Genomic DNA, 19,025 nt, shown 5'->3' with positions numbered 1-19,025 from the left:
TGAAGCAACAGTGCTACCCACTGTGCGTTGCCCAAATAATGCAAATTACTCACCCCCTCTAATTCTGATGACATTCTGCCACGTACCCAGTGGGTTTCCTCAAAATAAGGGGAAGTAGATTTAGGACTGAATTTAGGATGAACTTCTTCACCCAAAGGGTTGTGAATCTATGGAATTTCCTGCCCAGTGAAGCAGTTGAGGCTCCTTCATTAAATGTTTTCAAGATAAATATAGTTGGTTTTTGAAGAATAATGGAATAAAGGGCTCTGGTGTTCGGGCGGGAAAGTGGAGCTGAGTCCACAAAAGATCAGCCATGATCTCATTGAATGGCGGAGCAGGCTCAAGGGACCAGATGGGGAGCAGAAAACCAGCAGCTTGGATAAAGGGTCAGAAGCAATAAGTACAACTTGGCATGCGGAAGATTGGATCAAGGGCATCTCTAGGGGCAAAAGGAGCATGAGCAATGTGGTTTTGGGTTGAGTTGGGACATAGCAGTGCCTGCCGTCAGGGTGGTCACAGGGGCAGCCATCAGGAAATGCAAAATAAGAGGCTTAAAGGGCTGGTTCTGCAATGTCTAATATTAGGTCCTAAATGTCGAAGAATCAAAACCACCTGCCATGGGAAAAGTGGCGGGGAAGGGGGGGGGTGAGTGTGTGTGTGGGGGGGGGGGTGTTTGTTGGGGAGGGTGGTGGTAGGTGGTTTGGGAAAGTTGATGTGGTACAAGGATCAGTCCAGTTGGAGAGTTGGAGGGAGGAATAATGGAATGTCTCAGAGAGCTAGTCAAGAGATTGCAAGAACACATCAAGGATGGTGGGAGGAGCATCTAGAATCAAGAAATGGAAGAAATGGCATGTTCACTGTCACAGCTCCGAGTTTCAAGGGTGATAGAGGGAAGGCAGTCAGTGATGCTCAGATAGTCAAGGGTGATGGGTTCTAGGTGGAGGGTGATTCCAGTTCTGTTCCTGGCCACTGCTCAAAATTTAGGATTAAGCTGGCAGGAGGCCAGGTCCAAGTGGGAAGAGGACAAGAGGGGAGGTCGAGTCTGTGGGAGAACTTTTGGATGTGGTCCATGGGAGGATATGAAAAATTCATTGCTCAGCACCTGTCTGTATGAAAGCCATGTACACAGAAGTGCCCGTACCATTGCCTGCCTTCTGCACACAGTTAACTTGATGGATTCATTATGGGCCTAAAAAACCCATACTCTTGTAACCTCAGGGCATGGAGGATGTTTCAAAGCGAGGTTGCTGTTGGTCAATAACAGAAGCTACAGCTAGGCCAGCATCAGGCAGCACCAGGGGTTGTGGGGTGGAAGTTTGCTGGTCAGGAGACAGGCTTCCTGGCAAGGCCTCATTGAAGATGGCCCCTGGTGCATCATTGTCATAGCGTCATAGAGGTCTGCAGCACAGAAAAGGCCCTTCGGTCCATCGGATCTGTGCCGGACAAAGACAACTACCTCAGTATTCCATCCCATTTTTCTTCGCATTGTGTCTTCAGGATGAAAATTAACCGCCTGCAAGTATCAGAGAGGCAATGCCAGAGATGGCTGACAGGTGCTGTCCACAGAGGATTGTGCGGCAACACCTGTAGCCATGTGGATTTGGCAGGAAGCCCATGTCAGTGGCCGTCAAAGTGATTCTGCCACTTCTTTTACCAGCATTTGTTTCCAGGGTTCCATGGGTGCTGGCTTGCTAATGACAGGGAAGAGTCACTCAAACAAAAAAACTGCCATAAAAATCAGGAAAGAGACGGGTGCAATTATGACAGGTGGCTTTGAGAGTTGCTGGACAATAAATCAAATGGAAAGCAAAGATGCCATTACTCTGTTGTGCGTTCCAGCCACAACCCATCCTCATGGGTGGAGCTTCAGAAACAAAGACAAAAACGGTTACCATGACACTCATCCCAGGTACAACAGAAGAAGAAAGTTTGAAGGGATCGTGCCAGAATATCCACAAAATTACCCAGTCCTAATTGCAGCTGACCTACTCTCTGTTACCAACAGGAGATGGTTCATTTAAACAATCCTGATTTCTCCTCTCATTACCCATTGGTAAGCAGAAAGGTGTTTTAAGATTTTTGATTTCCCCCTTTTTAAATGGTACCAAATTTTCCCAACCTTAAATTTGGAATGTTCCAATTCTCTATGAATAACTCGTAAAGCAAAATCAAGATGAGAAAAAAAAAGATTTTGTTTATTTCACACACACACACAACAAGCAGAAAGGGATTTTGCAACATCTATCCCTTTTTGAACGCAAACAACAAAAGAGGGATAAAGGGAAAAAGTGGTGCAGGACCACACCATAATAAAAATACAAGTTATGGACAAGTTATGGTTTTATGTGAGTCCAGAATCCAGAATCAAAAGTCTAACGGAGTGTTTCTTCTGAGGATGCGTCCGTCATTTGTCACAGGGTGATCCGTCTTTCCAGGAGTGAGACGTCCATGAGGGGAGAAGGCACAGGCACCTTGAGTTGAATTAAGTTTGAAAGCTCCAGTTTCAATGTTCCATTCGTTCATAGTGTAGATGAGGACCAGGCCGTTGTACCTGGACAGAGCTCTTTCTGCTGCTACCTGTCCGATTGTAAGATGGTAGACAGCGCAGTCTGCTGACTGGAGTTACTGACTGAAGGTAACTTTCAACAGTTTATTAATTAAAGGAATTAAGACAGCTTAAGACTCATTTATGTAACAACATTGTCATAATATACACCAGTATATCATGGTGCAGACACACACTGATGGACACACAGTGGGACCAATCAACATACACAACACCACAGACAATCACCAGTGAGAGCACACGCACTATAAAGACAGGGAGCATCAGAGTTCCCGCTCATTTGAGTTGCAGCTAGCTAGGAGGACAGAGCTCACAGCCTGCAACATAAACATTCACCATGTGCTGAGTGCATCGACTGGTTAGGACACGGCAGAGGTCTTTAGTTAAAGCTAGCATTGTATTAACCCAGTCTAAGTATGTTTAAACAGTTAATGATTCAATAAAATAGTGTTGCACTATTTCATGTGTTGGTGACCTGTATGTGATCCAGAACACCCAACACATCATGATACCAGGGGTGGTGGGATACTAGCACTTCTTAGACCTACCTGCAAGTGATCTGCCTTCCACCAGCATTCCGTCATCCTGCAACATGGACAACATCAGCCCGCCGCCTCTCCGCATCGCCGGCAACCTCGGGGCCAACTGGAAGATTTTCAAACAGCGCTTCCAGCTCTTCCTCGAAGCCACGGACAGGGAGGGCGCCTCGGACAACAGAAAGATTGCTCTTCTCCTCTCCACGGCTGGGGACAATGCCATCCACATTTTCACCTCTCTCACCTTCGCAGATGATGAAGATAAGACGAAGTTCAAGACGGTCCTCCTCAAGTTTGACACTCACTGCAGCATAGAGGTGAATGAAAGTTTTGAATGCTACATGTTCCAGCAGCGTTTGCAGGGTAAGGATTAACCTTTCCAATCCTTTCTCACGCACCTCCGCATCCTTGCGCAATCTTGCAGCTACGGGCCCATCTCCGACTCCATGATACGTGACCAGACCGTTTTCGGTGTTCAGTCGGACCCCCTACGTCAGCAGCTCCTCAAAGTAAAGCAACTCACCCTAGCGACCGCCATCGAGACCTGTGTCTTACATGAAAGTTTGAAGGGATCGTGCCAGAATATCCACAAAATTACCCAGTCCTAATTGCAGCTGACCTACTCTCTGTTACCAACAGGAGATGGTTCATTTAAACAATCCTGATTTCTCCTCTCACTACCCATTGGTAAGCAGAAAGGTGTTTTAAGATTTTTGATTTCCCCCTTTTTAAATGGTACCATATTTTCCCAACCTTAAATTTGGAATGTTCCAATTCTCTATGAATAACTCGTAAAGCAAACTCAAGATGAGAAAAAAAAAGATTTAGTTTATTTCACACACACACACAACAAGCGGAAAGGGATTTTGCAACATCTATCCCTTTTTGAACGCAAACAACAAAAGAGGGATAAAGGGAAAAAATGGTGCAGGACCACACCATAATAAAAATACAAGTTATGGACAAGTTATGGTTTTATGTGAGTCCAGAATCCAGAATCAAAAGTCTAACGGAGTGTTTCTTCTGAGGATGCGTCCGTCATTTGTCACAGGGTGATCCATCTTTCTAGGACTGAGACGTCCATGAGGGGAGAAGGCACAGGCACCTTGAGTTGAAAAAACGCCACGAGTCGGTATTCCCATATACAAGCGGCTGAAACGGCGCGGCAAGGTCCCCACAAGGCGGAACAGATCCAAGTGATTGAACAGCTCCAGGGCCTCAGCTTGGATGAGGGTGGCCATTTCGGCGCTTTTCGCGGACTCCCGCGCTTGTACGCACCAAACGAGGGGACGGCGACGTTGAGGAACGTAATGCGCAAGCGTGCACCACGCACGACCGCACCGCGCATGCACGGTGCTGCAGCGAACGTGCTGACGTCACGACGTGCGGCAACTGTGGCTCCGCTCATTTAAAGCGGCAATGCCCCCCAAAATCTCAACAATGGCTACGATGTGGAAGACTTAGCCACTATGCTGCCTTCTGACGAGCAGCTCAGCCTGCCAACTCCCATCACTTCAGCCAGCCTCGCAAGATGGTTCGGGCAATTCAACCCACGGTCACCGAATCCGATGCGGACCTCCCACACAGCAGTGACACCGAGGACTCGAAGGCGCCTTTTCGAGTCGGTGTCGTAACGAAAAACAGGCTGTCCCTGAAGCAAAGACACCAGCCACTGTTGGTATACAGCATCGATCCAGACGATGAGTGGTGTGCCACCCTGACGGTCAACCGGTCCCAAATACGATTCCGCCTGGACACTGGTGCCTCCGCCAATCTCATGGCGTGGTCTGCTTTCCAAAGCCTTCATGTCAAACCAGCCATCCTTCCATCGGCCTGCCAGCTATTGGACTACAATGGCACCATCATTCCTGCTACCGGCTTGTGCATACTTGAAGTGACGCACAAGTCACGGAAAGCAATCCTTCCTTTCGAGATTGTGGGCTCCTCGAAGGACTCCCTGCTTGGTGCACAGGCTTGCAAGCTGTTGAACCTCATTCAAAGAGTTCACTGTCTCTCTCCTGATGACTCGCCTGCCTTCCAGGACGCTGACTTCAGGGTGCATCCCGACGCCATCATCGACCAGCACCATGACGTCTTCGAAGGCATGGACACGCTCCCATATACTTACAAGATCCTACTCAAACAGAATGCCACACCTGTGGTGCATGCACCTCGCAGAGTCCCAGCACCCTTTAAGGACCGCCTTAAGCAGCAGCTGCAGGACCTCCAGGACCAAGGAGTGATCTCAAGAGTTACGAAACCAACCGACTGGGTCAGTGCCATGGTGTACGTAAAAAAGCCTTCCGGCGAGCTGAGAATTTGCATTGATCCCAAGGATCTGAATCGCAATATCATGAGGGAGCATTATCCAATTCCCAAGCGCGAAGAGATCACATGCGAGATAGCTCGCACCAAGCTCTTCATCAAACTTGACGCCTCAAAAGGATTCTGGCAAATCCAGCTCGACAAATCCAGCAGGAAACCGTGTACCTTTAACACCCACTTTGGCAGATATTGTTACAACAGGATGGCGTTTGGGATCATATCGGCTTCAGAACTGTTCCACAGGATCATGGAACAAATGATGGGAGGCATTGAAGGTGTTCGCATCTATGTCGTCGACGTAATCATTTGGTCCACCTCCCCGCAGGAGCATGTCAGTTGCCTCCAGCGCGTGTTCAAACGCATACGGGAGCAGGGCCTACACCTCAACAGAGCCAAATGCTCCTTTGGTCAGACGGAACTCAAGTTCCTAGGGGACCACATCTCGCAGTTGGGTTTGCGGCCGGATGCGGACAAGGTGGCTGCTATCACAGCCATGAAAACTCCAGAGGACAAGAAGGCAGTCCTCCGATTTATGGGCATGGTCAACTTCCAAGGGAAGTTCATCCCGAGCCGAGCCTCTCATACCACGGCTCTCAGGAACCTGGTCAGGAAGACAACAGACTTCCAATGGCTTCCTGCCCACGAGCGCGAATGGAGAGAACTCAAAACCAAACTCACCACGGCCCCTGTCTTAGCCTTTTTTGATCCAGCAAAAGAGACAAAAATTTTGACCGTTGCCAGCCAATCTGGCATTGGGGCAGTGCTCCGGCAACGCGATGAGGCCTCATCATGGGCCCCCGTTGCATACGCGTCACGCGCCATGACCCCCCACAGAACAGCGCTACGCGCAGATAGAAAAGGAGTGCCTGGGACTGTTGACCGGTGTTGTCAAGTTTCATGATTATGTGTACGGCCTTCCCCAATTCACCGTCGATACCTACCATCGCCCGCTGGTCAATATAATACAGAAAGACGCGTATTCTGCTCAAGCTCCGACGTTACGGCTTCCAGCTGGTATACACCCCGGGCAAAGACCTAATCATTGCCGACGCTCTCTCCAGGGCAGTCAACACTCCGTGTGACCCAGCGGGATTCGTCTGCCAGGTTGACGCCCATGTGGCCTTCGTGGCCTCCAATCTACCTGCCACGGGTGGATGCCTCGTCTAAATTCACCGCGAGACAGCGGCTGACCCTTTGCTACAGCATGTCATGCGCCACCTAACAGACGGGTGGCTCAAGGGCCAATGCCCGCAGTTCTACAACATCAGAGATGATCTGGCGGTTGTCGATGGTTTTCTCCTGAAACTGGACCGCATTGTTACCCCGCTCAGCATGCGCGAGCTCGTCTTCGAACAGCTACATGAGGGCCATCTTGGCGTGGAGAAGTGCCGAGACGGGCCCGAGAGGCAGTGTACTGGCCCGGCATCAATGACGACATCGCCAACACAGTGCTCAACTGCCCCACTTGTCAGCGCTTCCAGCCGGCGCAACCATGTGAGACCCTACAGCCCCATGAGTTGGGCACGTTCCCTTGGTCCAAGGTCGGCATTAACCTTTTCCACGCGCTGGGCAGGGACTATGTCCTGATTGTAGACTACTTTTCAAACTACCCAGAGGTGGTACGTTTACACAACATCACATCGTCTGCAGTTATCTGTGTCTGTAAGGACACCTTTGCTCGACACGGCATCCCACTCACTGTGATGTCGGACAATGGCCCCTGCTTCGCAAGCCAGGAATGGTCCAACTTTGCCAGGAGGTACAACTTTGTGCATGTGACATCCAGTCTCCTATACCCCCAATCCAACGGCAAAGTGGATAAGGGCGTCCACATAGTCAAACGGCTCCTCTGCAAGGCTGCCGATGCTGGGTCCGATTTCTACCTCACCCTCCTGGCCTATCGCTCGGCCCCGCTGTCCACTGGCCTGTCGCCAGCCCAGCTGCTCATGGGTCGCACCCTGAGGACGATGGTGCCGTCCATTCATGTCCCAGACCTCGACCACGTTCCGATCCTTCAACAAATGCAACTGTCTTGTGCACAGCACAAGGCGGCTCATGACTCTTGTGCAGCTGATCTCCCTGCTCTGGCTCCAGATGACAATGTCCGCATCCATCTTCTGGATGTTGGCTGGTCTGCAACCGCAGTGGTTCTTCGACAGATGGTCCCCCGCTCGTTCCTGGTTTGTCTACTGGATGGCTCCATTCTGCGCCACAATCGACATGCCCTTCGTCTCGTTCCGCGCTCGCTACTTGATCCTCCACCAGTGCCACGCCCTCGTGTTGACCCTGACCTGGACTATGCAGAGATTCCCGTCACTCTGCATCCTCCTCACTCTGACGCAGTCCAGCCCGCTCCTCAGCCGGCGGCTCCTGACCCACCCTTGAGGCGGTCAACCAGAATTTGTCGCCCAGCTCAGAGACCTAATTTGTGAACTTTGTGGACTTATGGACTTTCTGATTTGTTCTGTTCTTCCGTTTAATCGTTCAAGTGGTTTGTATATAGTGTTCATCTCGTTATTCTTGTGACACACTGTTTTTTTCTGCACCAGGCACCTTCCCATGTAAATAGCTTAGTTTTTATGTGCATCGTCCTGTAAATATTTTGCACGCATGTAGTCAGGAACATTCACCATACACTATTTATTGCCACGCAGGTACATTTTTTATAAAAGGGGGGATGTCATAATATACACCAATATATCATGGTACAGACACACACTTATGGACACACAGTAGGACCAATCATCATACACAACACCGCAGACAATCACCAGTTAGAGCACACGCACAATAAAGACAGGGAGCATCAGAGTTCCCGCGCATTCGAGTTGTAGCTAGCTAGGAGGACAGAGCTCACAGCCTGCAACACAGACATTCACCATGTGCTGAGTGCATCAACTGGTTAGGACAAGGCAGAGGTCTTTAGTTAAAGCTAGTATCGTATTAACCCACAATCTAAGTATGTTTAAACAGTTACTGATTCAATAAAATAGTGTTGCACTATTTCAAGTGTTGGTGACCTGTATGTGAACACCCAACACATCAAACATGGTTTTGGATAACCAACCAGGCCCCCCCTTCACCTCCCCCCCCCCCCCCAAACCCACCCACCCCATTGAAACTCATTGTTTTGGGGTGTAGGTAACTGTCAAGCCATTAACATCACCGTGGCATATTATAAGTCACAAATAGTTGCTTTTGTTTATTGTGGGTTGGGAAAAGCACTGTCTCCAGGGCTGGTATTCTGCCTTAGAAATACAAAAGGTGTTCATGTATTTCTCTTGAATTTGATTGTCAGCATTCACAGAGGGCATTAGCACCTTCTTACAGATATCTAATGGTTTGAAATTCCCCTATTATGAGTCATGGCTCATCATGGAAAGCTTTGCTCATTTGAAAAAGAAATGATTTATTTCCCAGCCCATCTCAGCTGGGACTTAACTAAATTCAAATTGCTTAAACAGAGCGAATGGTTTCTTGATTCAGGTCTGTCTGAACCAGACAAGTAAACCATAAAAAATTGCCGAGCCACTGGGAATGAAGGTCCACACAGACTGAACACATCAGAATTAACAGAAAAAGAACTGAAGGATCCTAAAAAGCTAGAGATGGATGACATTGGAAAACCGGTTCCGAATCAGGAAGAGATTCTGTGGTTAGCACTGTTGCTTCACAGCGCCAGGGTCCCAAATTCGATTCCCACCTGGGTCACTGTCGGTGTGGAGTCTGCACGTTCTCCCGGTGGTCCATGTGGGTTTCCTCCGGGTGCTCCGGTTTCCTCCCACAAATCCCGAAAGACGTGCTTGCAAGATGAATTGGACATTCTGAATTCTCCACCAATGTACCCGAACAGGCGCCGGAATGTGGCGACTAAGATCCAATTCACCTAATAAGCACCTCTTTCGGGACTTGTGGGAGGAAACCGGAGCACCCAGATGAAACCCACGCAGACACAGGGAGAACCTGCATACTCCGCATAAACAATGATCCAAGCTGGATCCCTGGCACTGTGAAGTAACAGTGCTAACCACTGTGGAGATTCCAGAGAGAGGGAGGGTTGTAGGATTGGAGGAGGTTGCAGAGCGTGGGAGGGTTATAGGGGCTGGAGGAGCTTTAAGGGAGGAAAGATGGTAGGGCATGAGCTACACGAGGGGGGAGTTGTAGGGCTGGAGGAAGAACAAAGAGAGGAAGGGCTGTGGGCCTGAAGGAGGTTATGGAGATGGGGAGGGTTGTAGGGCCCGGAAGGAGTTACAAAAAGAGTGAGGGCTAGGGGCGGCACAATTGTGCAGTCGTTAGCACTGCTGCCTATGGCACTGAGGACCTGGATTCGTATCCAGGCCCCAGGTCACTGTCAGTGTGGACTTTGCACATTTTCCCCATGTCTGCGTGGGTCTCACCCCCACAACCCAAAGATGTGCAGGTTAGATGAATTGGCCATGCTTAATTGGAAAAAAATAATTGGGTACTCTAAATTTATTTTAAAAAAAGAGCGAGGGCTGTAGTACTGGGGAGTGTTTCAGAGATAGTGCAGGCTGAAGGCGATGGAGGAGATAACAGTGATAGGGTGCTACTAAACGATGCACATAAATGTGAAGCAATATTAAGCAAGTCTGGATAGCCTGATAGGTCCTAAGTACAATCCCAATTGTTGTAAAGTCGCCATAGTCCCAGGTGGCCATAGGCTGCTTTCCCCTTTGAGCGGGGAGCTGACTGATAGTGATTTAACCACACTTCAGGTGAGGGGCAAGGTTGAGAGGATGGGGCCTTCATTAATAACCTCAGCCAGTGCAGGAATTGAACCTGTGCTGTTAGCCTCCCTCTGCATCACAAACTAGTTGTCCAGTCAACTGAGCTAAACCTGCCCCATGTTTGCGTGGTGACCCATTCACTAGAACACAAATCTAACAAGACATATGGAACGTGTGGGCTTCTGTATGCACCAAGGAATCATTAATTCTGCAAGGTTTTTATCAGAAAGGGCCATTGGCAGCTGCAGTGCACTAGAGCAAAGACTGATGCAGCTACAAAGAGCCATGCACTAATCCAACCAGATCGTACACAATGGGTACCTTCAAATACGAAGACAACCATCCAGTATCCCACCAGAAACATCTGCATGAAGCGATTTGACAAACCAGAAAATGACGATGGCTTGTACTATGAGGTGAAGTGTGGTGAACATATGGTTCACACCTTCAATCTCATGGAATGCTGCCATACCGTCTGAAATGTTTGCCAAGATTCAAATGATCTGTCATAAGAAAGTTGGTAACTATTCATTATTAGCCAAGATTGACATAGGGATAAGTACCAACACACTGCCTCGGGAATTCTAAAAGACATGTATCAACAGAAGGTCATGGCGAAACGTGCTACCGTGAAACTTTCAGCATACAATGGTTCACTAATAGCACAGTACGAAGTCTTACAACACCAGGTTAAAGTCCAACAGGTTTGTTTCGATGTCACTAGCTTTCGGAGCGCTGCTCCTTCCTCAGGTGAATGCAGAGGTCTGTTCCAGAAACACATATATAGACAAAAATATATAGACTAATAGCAGGTGCAGGATCCATAGTCCCGGAATGCAATATTCCTGGGCATCAAAAATTTTCTACTTGCGGAAACTTAAGGTCCAGGGATTGCAGGTCTATCAGTAAACTGTGATAACAGACCCTGGAATCAGTCAGGCATCAGCAGGTAGATCAACCTCAAAAACTGCTCTTACCACCTCAATTCATGACGTAACATCGAAATATCCAGAATGTTTTGACAAATTTTGCAGTTTCGAGGGAGTTGCAACATTAAACTTCCAGGAAAATGCAAGCTGACAGGTCATTATAACAGAATCTTTGTGACCTGATATTTTTCAACAACTTCATCATTCACGTAAGGACTTAGGTTGGACAGAGGACTCACAAGAGACTATCTATAGGCCATGTATGAACAGTGACAGTGAAGTCATGATCAAGAATCATAGCATGCATCATCGGAAGGATAGTGTTAAACTAGAAAAAGTGCAGAAGAGATTTACGAGGATTCTACCAGAACTTGATGGTCTGAGTTATAAAGAGAGGCTGGATAGGCTGGGACTTTTTTCCCCTGGAGGATAGGAGACTTAGGGGTGTTCTTATAGAGGTCTATAAACTAATGAAGAGCATTGATAAGATGGATAGATAGTCAACATCTTTTCCCAAAGGTAGAGGAGTCTAGAACTAGAGGACATAGGTTAAAGGTGAGAGGGGAGAGATACAAAAGAGACCAGAGGGGAAATTTGTTCACACAGAGGGTGGTGAGCACCTGGAACGGGCTGCCAGAGGCAGTGGTAGAGGCGGGTACAATTTTCTCCTTTAAAAAACAGTTAATTACATGGGCAGGGTGGGTATAGAGGGATATGGGCCAAATGCGGACAAGTGGGACTCGCTTTGTGATAGATACTGGGTGACATGGACAAGCTGGGCCGAAGGGCCTGTTTCCATGCTGTAAACAACTATGACTCTACGACTCTAAGAAGTGTGAGGCATCTCAAGAACATATACAAAGTCAGCACAAAATATAATTGATTCCACATGACATTTCTACCCATCCTTGGTTCAAAGTCACATCGGACCTCTTTCATGTCCATGGCACTGACTTCATCATCACCAACTACTTTACCATGTACCCCATTATCCAACATTTGCAAAATACATCAAGCACAACTGTTGCACACAATCTTAAAGTGTTATTTTCATCTTATTTGGTGTGTCCAGAGAGACCATAATGAATGAAAGTCCACAAGTCATTGGCAAGCCATTTCAGAATGTGTGTAAGAAGTGGAATTGCGATCAAAATACTTCTCCTCATAACCCTAGATCTAACGGCCAAGCTGAATGAATGATTTGCACTTTGAAATCCCAAATGTAGACAGACCAGCATGATCTACTCATTGCAATGTTACCCTAGAAGTGACATCTTAAGTGCAACCGTTCCATCACTGGCAGAGCTCATGTTTGGTAGAGCAGCACTTAAACATTTACCTACTGTTACCCATTCTACTCTCTCCGAAACTGGGGATCAACTTTTAAAACCACAAGAGAAGAGTACCAATGTGCACAATAATAATGTGGGTACACAATTGCCACGTTTACAGTTGGGACAGCAAGCTCACGTCCAGGATGTCACAGAAGGTATTTGACAACCAACTGAGGTGACAAGAATCTGGGGCGTGAAGCCAGGGGCTGGCGTGAATCCCGCCCCCGCCGCGTCGCAAATTCTCCGCCACCGGTGTTTCGGCGGGGGGCGGGAATCGCGCCGCGCCGGTCGGCGGGAATCCCCCGGTCCGCGATGAGCCGAAGTCCCGCCGCTGTCAACCCACGCCAGCCGGCGTCGATTGAACCACCTTTGGGACGGCGGGGGACGGCGGCGCGGGCGGACTCCGGGGTCCTGGGGGTGTGCCGGGCGATTTGGCCCCAGGAGGTGCCCCCACGGTGGCCTGGCCCGCGATCGGGGCCCACCAATCCGTGGGCGGGCCTGTGCCGTGGGGGCACTCTTTTCCTTCCGCCTTCGCCATGGTCTCCACTATGGCGGAGGCGGAAGAGACCCCCTCCACTGCGCACGTGCGGGGATGCTGTGAGCGGCCGCTGATGCTCCCGCGCATGCGCCGCACAGCAAAATCATTTCCGCGCCAGCTGGCGGGGCACCAAAGGACTTTCCCGCCAGCTGGCGCGGTGGAAATCAGTCCAGCACGGGCCTAGCCCCTCAAGGTAAGGGCTCGGCCCCATAAGATGTGGAGAATTCCGCACCTTTGGGGCGGCGCGATGCCGGACTGATTCACGCCGATTTTGGCGCCCGTCGGCAGACATTGCGCCGATTACGGAGAATCCCACCCCTGTTCAGAACCAAGGTCCTATGAAGTCATTACAAAGATGCTATGTTGAGGCATAACCGAGGACAAATCAGATTAATTCCAACCACTGTATAGTCCAATTGCATCTAGGACAAGATCAAAATGCAACCAGAAACAACATCCAAGAATGACAATCTCAAAAATGACTGTGAACAATTGAAGAAACCTACAAACAATGTTACCATTACAGGATCAGGGCAGACTAGCAGATTACCGTTACATTTTAAGAGACTGATGAGTTCATCAGTTCTATGCATTGGTGTAATGGTAACTAAAGATGAACATGTATTGTAAATAGTTATACTCATTTGGAAGGGGAGAATATCTCAAAAGGCATATTACAACATCCCCCTTTCTTTTTAAGGGATATTGTCATGACATCACTAGAAGTGAATTGTGTCATGTGATCCAGTCTGAGTCACTCATTTGCTTTGAACAGTACACACACAACTCTAATGCCTTCAAGTTTTATATGTATGTATAACTGTTCTCATGTGCCTAGTCTTAATAAATAAATGTACAGCATGCCTATCCAATCCCTTATGATCGGTGGTTGTTACCTTGTGTTTTGTACAGTAATTAAGCTCATAATAATAACACAACAATAGGTACATCAGAGAAACCTCAGAGTAATAAAGAAAATGGTACAAATTACTTACTGCATCACGGGGTGGCAGCTCCGGTGGTTTATAGCCTCCATACCATACAGATTTAGTAAGCGAAAATAAAACATCAGGTAGAGTAAGAGACACCCAGTATATTCTGTTAGAAATACCTAGAAAGAGAGGTCATGTATTTCAGCTTCATTCGTTATGAACAAGGTTTCAGAAGAGATTGATTTGAAAAAAAATCATATCAAGATTTCTATTACTAGGCAGGCAACAGTGAACCTGAACTATTGACAGGAATAAATCAGTGCAGTATGTTATTCCCAGAACTATGCAATTTATAATTATTTTTCACTCAGAGGATGTCCAAGACACAACTAGTGAACCAAGACGGTCTGTGATTTCCCTTTCTTTGGCCTGTGAAACCATTTGTCTATTTATTTTATTCAAAGATGATTTGATTTGTTTCAGCCCACTAGGCTGAGAGAACCAGAACATAGTTGCTATCTGATGGGTGTGCATGGATTAAGCTAGGGGTTACCGACCTGGGATCAGGCCTGTTGACCTAGACTCTTTAAAGAGCAAAAGCGTGAGCTTCCATGTTTCTGTCTTTGTGGAAGATGAAGGACTTCGGAGGAGGAGGAGCAGTCTCTGACAGGGAGAGAACCTGAGAACATCTAAGACACTCAGAAGGTAAGAAGGTAAGTAAGTGATTTTTACTCATTTTTACTTTTATACCTTTTTCAAATTGTGTGTGTCGGGGGGGGGAAACTGAAGTGACATCATAGAAAAGCTGTGGCCTGAGTGGCTGGTTGGGAATCGACACTAAATTTAAAAAATTAAGCATTGGTAACTAATTAAACATAATTACTTAATTATAATTTAGAGGGGTATCTGAGCCAGAGATCGGAGAGTACTAGATTTAGCTTTCACATTTATATTAGAAATCTAGTGCTAGGAAACAGATAGTTAACAGGAACATTAAAAAAAAAAAATTTTTTTTTAAACTTTTAATTTTAATTAATTGATGCAATGTCAGTTAGAGGGGTGCAGTGCTCTGAGTGCGAGATGTGGCAGGTCCGGGGGGCTTCCAGTGTCCTGGATGACTTTATCTGCAGAAAGTGCACCCAACTGGAGCTCCTCACAGTTCAGTTCGGTTGGAGCAGCAATTGGATGCACTTAGGAGCATGCAGGTGGCGGAAAGCATCATAGCTCGCAGTTATATAAATGTGGTCACACCCAAGGTGCAGGCAGAGAAATGGGTGACCACCAGAAAGGGCAGGCAGTCAGTGCAGGAATCCCCTGTGGTTGTCCCCCTCTCGAACAGGTATACCCCTTTGGATACTGTCGGGGGGGATAGCCTATCAGGGGAAAACAGCAGCAGCCAGAGCAGTGGCACCACGGCTGGCTCTGATGTTCAGAAGGGAGGGTCAAAGCGCAGGAGAGCAATAGTAATAGGGGACTCTATAGTCAGGGGCACAGATAGGCACTTCTGTGGACGTGAAAGAGACTCCAGGATGGTATGTTGCCTCCCTGGTGCCAGGGTCCAGGATGTCTCCGAACGGGTAGAGGGCATCCTGAAGGGGGAGGGCAAACAGGCAGATGTCGTTGTACATATTGGTACTAACGACATAGGCAGGAAGGGGCATGACGTCCTGCAGCAGGAGTTCAGGGAGCTAGGCAGAAAGTTAAAAGACAGGAACTCTAGGGTTGTAATCTCGGGATTACTCCCTGTGCCTCGTGCCAGTGAGGCTAGAAATAGGAAGATAGAGCAGCTAAACACGTGGCTAAACAGCTGGTGTAGGAGGGAGGGTTTCCATTATCTGGACCACTGGGAGCTCTTCTGGGGCTGGTGTGACCTATATAAGAAGGACAGGTTGCATCTAAACTGGAGAGGCATAAATATCCTGCTTGCGAGGTTTGCTAGTGTCACACGGGAGGGTTTAAACTAGAATGTCAGGGGGTTGGGCACGGGAGCAATAGGTCAGAAGGTGAGAGCATTGAGGGAGAACTAGGGAATAGAGACAGTGTGGCTCTGAGGCAGAGCAGATAGGGAGAAGTTGCTGAACACAGCGGGTCTGGTGGCCTGAAGTGCATATGTTTTAATGCAAGAAGTATTACGGGTAAGGCAGATGAACTTAGAGCTTGGATTAGTACTTGGAACTATGATGTTGTTGCCATTACAGAGACCTGGTTGAGGGAAGGGCAGGATTGTCAGCTAAACGTTCCAGGATTTAGATGTTTCAGGCGGGATAGAGGGGGATGTAAAAGGGGTGGCGGAGTTGCGCTACTGGTTAGGGAGAATATCACAGCTGTACTGTGGGAGGACACCTCAGAGGGCAGTGAGGCTATATGGGTAGAGATCAGGAATAAGAAGGGTGCAGTCACAATGTTGGGGGTTTACTACAGGACTCCCAACAGCCAGCAGGAGATAGAGGAGCAGATAGGGAGACAGATTTTGGAAAAGAGTAAAAACAACAGGGTTGTTGTGATGGGAGACTTCAACTTCCCCAATATTGACTGGGACTCACTTAGTGCCAGGGGCTTAGACGGGGCGGAGTTTGTAAGGAGCATCCAGGAGGGCTTCTTAAAACAATATATAGACAGTCCAACTAGGGAAGGGGCGGTACTGGACTTGGTATTGGGGAATGAGCCCGGCCAGGTGGTAGAAGTTTCAGTAGGGGAGCATTTCGGGAACAGTGACCACAATTCAGTAAGTTTTAAAGTGCTGGTGGACAAGGATAAGAGTGGTCCGAGGATGAATGTGCTAAATTGGGGGAAGGCTAATTATAACAATATTAGGCGGGAACTGAAGAACATAGATTGGGGGCGGATGTTTGAGGGCAAATCAACATCTGACATGTGGGAGGCTTTCAAGTGGCAGTTGAAAGGAATTCAGGACCGGCATGTTCCTGTGAGGAAGAAGGATAAATACAGCAATTTTCGGGAACCTTGGATAACGAGAGATATTGTAGGCCTCGTCAAAAAGAAAAAGAAGGCATTTGTCAGGGCTAAAAGGCTGGGAACAGACGTGTAGCGCACAATGACTTACGAGAGAGCCGAGTAGAGATGAAGTCGATGAGGCTTTATTAAGCGAGACTTGTCCCCAGCAGTTCAGCAACAGAATGGAGCGGCGGGGAGAAGCTCGGGTTCTTATACTCCGCCTTCAGGGCGGAGCCAGGAGTCAACAACCAACCAGGACCTGGGATCTGTCAGCCAATAGCATCACGGCTTCACAGTCCCACATGACCCCTAATACATACTACCACAAGACGAAGCCTGTGTGGAATATAAGGAAAGTAGGAAGGAACTTAAGCAAGGAGTCAGGAGGGCTAGAAGGGGTCACGAAAAGTCATTGGCAAAGAGGGTTAAGGAAAATCGCAAGGCTTTTTACACGTACCTAAAAAGCAAGAGGGTAGCCAGGGAAAGGGTTGGCCCACTGAAGGATTGGCAAGGGAATCTATGTGTGGAGCCAGAGGAAATGGGCGAGGTACTAAATGAATACTTTGCATCAGTATTCACCAAAAACAAGAAATTGGTAGATGTTGAGTCTGGAGAAGGGTGTGTAGATAGCCTGGGTCACATTGAGATCCAAAAAGACGAGGTGTTGGGTGTCTTAAAAAATATTATGGTAGATAAGTCCCTAGGGCCTGATAGGATCTACCCCAGAATACTGAAGGAGGCTGGAGAGGAAATTGCTGAGGTCTTGACAGAAATCTTTGGATCCTCCCTGTCTTCAGGTGATGTCCTGGAGGGCTGGAGAATAGCCAATGTTGTTCCTCTGTTTAAGAAGGGTAGCAAGGATAATCCAGGGAACTACAGGCCGGTGAGCCTTACTTCAGTGGTAGGGAAATTACTGGAGAGAATTCTTCGAGACAGGATCTACTCCCATTTGGAAGCAAATGGACGTATCAGTGAGAGACAGCATGGTTTTGTGAAGGGGAGGTCGTGTCTCACTAACTTGATAGAGTTTTTCGAGGAGGTCACAAAGATGATTGATGCAGGTAGGGCAGTGGATGTTGTCTATATGGACTTCAGTAAGGCCTTTGACAAGGTCCCTCATGATAGACTAGTACAAAAGGTGAAGTCACACGGGATCAGGGGTGAGCTGGCAAGGTGGATACAGAACTGGCTAGGTCATAGAAGGCAGAGAGTATCAATGGAAGGATGCTTTTCTAATTGGAGGGCTGTGACCAGTGGTGTTCCACAGGGATCAGTGCTGGGACCTTTGCTGTTTGTCGTATATATAAATGATTTGGAGGAAAATGTAACTGGTCTGATTAGTAAGTTTGCAGACGACACAAAGGTTGGTGGAATTGCGGATAGCGATGAGGACTGTCAGAGGATACAGCAGGATTTAGATTGTTTGGAGACTTGGGCGGAGAGATGGCAGATGGAGTTTAATCCGGACAAATGTGAGGTAATGCATTTTGGAAGGTCGAATGCAGGTAGGGAATATACAGTGAATGGTAGAACCCTCAAGAGTATTGAAAGTCAAAGAGATCTAAGAGTACAGGTCCACAGGTCACTGAAAGGGGCAACACAGGTGGAGAAGGTAGTCAAGAAGGCATACGGCATGCTTGCCTTCATTGGCCGGGGCATTGAGTATAAGAATTGGCAAGTCATGTTGCAGCTGTATAGAACCTTAGTTAGGCCACACTTGGAGTATAGTGTTCAATTCTGGTCGGCACACTACCAGAAGGATGTGGAGGCTTTCGAGAGGGTGCAGAAGAGATTTACCAGAATGTTGCCTGGTATGGAGGGCATTAGCTATGAGGAGCGGTTGAATATACTCGGTTTGTTCTCACTGGAACCAAGGAGGTTGAGGGGTGACCTGATAGAGGTCTACAAAATTATGAGGGGCATAGACAGAGTGGATAGTCAGAGGCTTTTCCCCGGAGTAGAGGGGTCAATTACTAGGGGGCATAGGTTTAAGGTGAGAGGGGCAAGGTTTAGAGTAGATGTACGAGGAAAGTTTTTTACACAGAGGGTAGTGGGTGCCTGGAACACGCTACCGGAGGAGGTGGTGGAAGCAGGGACGATAGTGACATTTAAGGGGCATCTTGACAAATACATGAATAGGATGGGAATAGAGGGATACGGAC

The 19,025-nt window shown here is 47.9% G+C and overlaps 1 protein-coding gene across 1 annotated transcript in view; it reads right to left on the bottom strand.

Moving 5' to 3' along the window:
• LOC140429749 (trans-2,3-enoyl-CoA reductase-like) overlaps nt 1-19,025 on the bottom strand; it is a 271,730-nt gene that overhangs the window by 127,425 nt on the left and 125,280 nt on the right. Inside the window, exon 5 of the mRNA XM_072517113.1 lies at nt 13,972-14,087. Within this exon, the coding sequence (XP_072373214.1) occupies nt 13,972-14,087 (116 nt within the window). The remainder of the gene's footprint in view (nt 1-13,971; nt 14,088-19,025) is intronic.

This window comes from Scyliorhinus torazame, chromosome 9 (assembly GCF_047496885.1).
Source record: "Scyliorhinus torazame isolate Kashiwa2021f chromosome 9, sScyTor2.1, whole genome shotgun sequence".
Lineage (NCBI taxonomy): Eukaryota > Metazoa > Chordata > Chondrichthyes > Carcharhiniformes > Scyliorhinidae > Scyliorhinus > Scyliorhinus torazame.
Note: the sequence above shows the minus strand (reverse complement) of the source record. Positions and strands in the feature narration are given on the sequence as shown.